This window comes from Nicotiana tomentosiformis, chromosome 8, assembly GCF_000390325.3.
Source record: "Nicotiana tomentosiformis chromosome 8, ASM39032v3, whole genome shotgun sequence".
NCBI lineage: Eukaryota > Viridiplantae > Streptophyta > Magnoliopsida > Solanales > Solanaceae > Nicotiana > Nicotiana tomentosiformis.
Genome location: NC_090819.1, coordinates 49524735 through 49526686, shown reverse-complemented (window position 1 = coordinate 49526686; position 1952 = coordinate 49524735). Strand labels below are relative to the sequence as shown.

At 42.1% G+C, this 1952-nt stretch overlaps 1 protein-coding gene across 1 annotated transcript; it reads left to right on the top strand.

Annotated features, from left to right (window-relative positions):
- The first annotated feature begins 745 nt into the window (after positions 1-745).
- Positions 746-1285, top strand: LOC138897446 (uncharacterized). The gene has a single exon (XM_070183417.1). It carries the CDS (start codon positions 746-748, stop codon positions 1283-1285), a length of 540 nt encoding a protein of 179 aa, XP_070039518.1.
- The last annotated feature ends 667 nt before the right edge of the window (positions 1286-1952 follow it).

Below are 1952 nucleotides of genomic sequence, written 5' to 3'. Positions count from 1 at the left end.
CGGTGCAGCAGGGTGGTGCTAAGGAGGTTGTGATTAGTGATGATGGTGTTATGCGGCTTCAGGGCCGGATTTGTATTTCAAATGTTGATGGGTTGAGAGATTTGATCCTTGAGGAGGCTCACAGTTCGCGCTATTCCATTCACTAGATGTCACAAAGATGTACCGTAACTTGAAACAACACTATTGGTGGCGGAGAATAAAGAAATGTATTGTTGCTTATGTCTCTCGGTGTTTGAATTGTTAACAGGTGAAGTATGAGCATCAAAAATCGAGTGGGTTGATTCATAGATTGTAGATACCGGAGTGGAAGTGGGAGCACATTACTATAGATTTTGTGGTAGGCTTACCACAGACCTTGAGGAGATATGATAGAGTCTAGGTTATTGTGGATCGGTTGACTATGTCCGCACACTTCATTCCGATGATGACTTCCTATTCATCAGAGCGGTTGGATTAGATTTACATCCGGAAGATTATCCGCCTGCACGGCGTGCCCATTTCTATCATTTATGACTGAGGCACTCAGTTCATATTTCATTGGTGAAGAGTCGTGCAGCGTGAGTTGGGCACGTAAGTCGAGCTAAGTACTGCATTTCATCATTATACGGATGGACAACCTGATCACACTATTTAGATGTTGGAGGACATGTTACATGCCCGTGTTATTGATTTCAGAGGTTCATGGGATCAGTTTCTACCGCTCGTAGAGTTTGCCTACAACAATAGTTACTAGTCGAGTATTCAGATGGCTTCGTGCGAGGCCTTATATGGGAGGCGATGTCGTTTGCCGATTGGTTGGTTTGAGCCCGGAGAGGTTGGATTGTTGGGCACTGATTTGGTCCGTGATGCCTTGGAAAAGGTTAAGGTGATTCAGGAGCGACTTCATACAGCTCAGTCAAGGAAGAATAGTTATGCGAACCGAAAAGTTCGAGATGTGTCCTTCATGGTGGGTAATAATGTGCTTCCTAGAGTGTCGCCTATGAAGGGCGTGATGCGGTTTGGCATGAAGGGCAAGTTGAGCCCGAGGTTTATTGGCCTATTTAAGATCTTGGAGAGAGTTGGGGAGGTTGCTTATAGGCTTGCATTGCCTCCTAGCCTAGCAAGGGTACATAAGGTATTTAATGTTTTCATGGTTCAGAAGTACCTTGAGGACAAATCACATGTTTTGGACTTTAGCATGGTGCAGCTTGATGAAAATCTGACATATGAGGAAGAGCCGGTGGCTATTCTAGATCGGCAGGTTCGAAAGTTGAGATCCAAGAGTTTTCCTTGTGTAAAAATATAGTTGAGAGGTCAGGCAATCGAGGCGGCTACGTGGGATTCCGAGTTCAATATGTAGAGTAAATACCCCTACCTTTTTACTAGTCTAGGTACTTTTCTATGCTCATTTGAGAACGAACTTTCTTTTAGAGGTGGAGAATGTACCCGATAGGTCATTTTGAGTACTAACCTTTAATTATGTGTTCTGAGACCTCCCATAGCTTCATTTGATATTTCTTGATTTATGTACATGGTCTGTGTCACGTTTCATAAAGCATTTATGTAAATATTTGAAGAAAATATAATTTTTAAATTAAAATGAGGCTAGAGTTGACCACGGTCAATATTTTGGGTAAACGACCTCGGATCGATGTATTGATAATTCTGATAGGTTTGTATGATGTTTTTGGACTTGTACGAACATTTGTTTAGGATCCGGGGTGACCCGAACGCGTTTCGGCACATTATGTGTGAAATTGTGAAAAATTGAATTAAGTTGAAATATTTTGAGTTTTGATGATCGATTCTTATTATTTGATGTTATTTTGATGATTTAAGGTAGAGAGCAAGTTCGTAGCATGTTATTATACTAGTGTGCATGTTTGGTTTGGAGCCCGAGGGGCTCGGGTGAGTATCAAATGAGTTTAGGATGGTTTGCAACTGTTGGTGCTCAACAGTTGCTGGTGCACTAC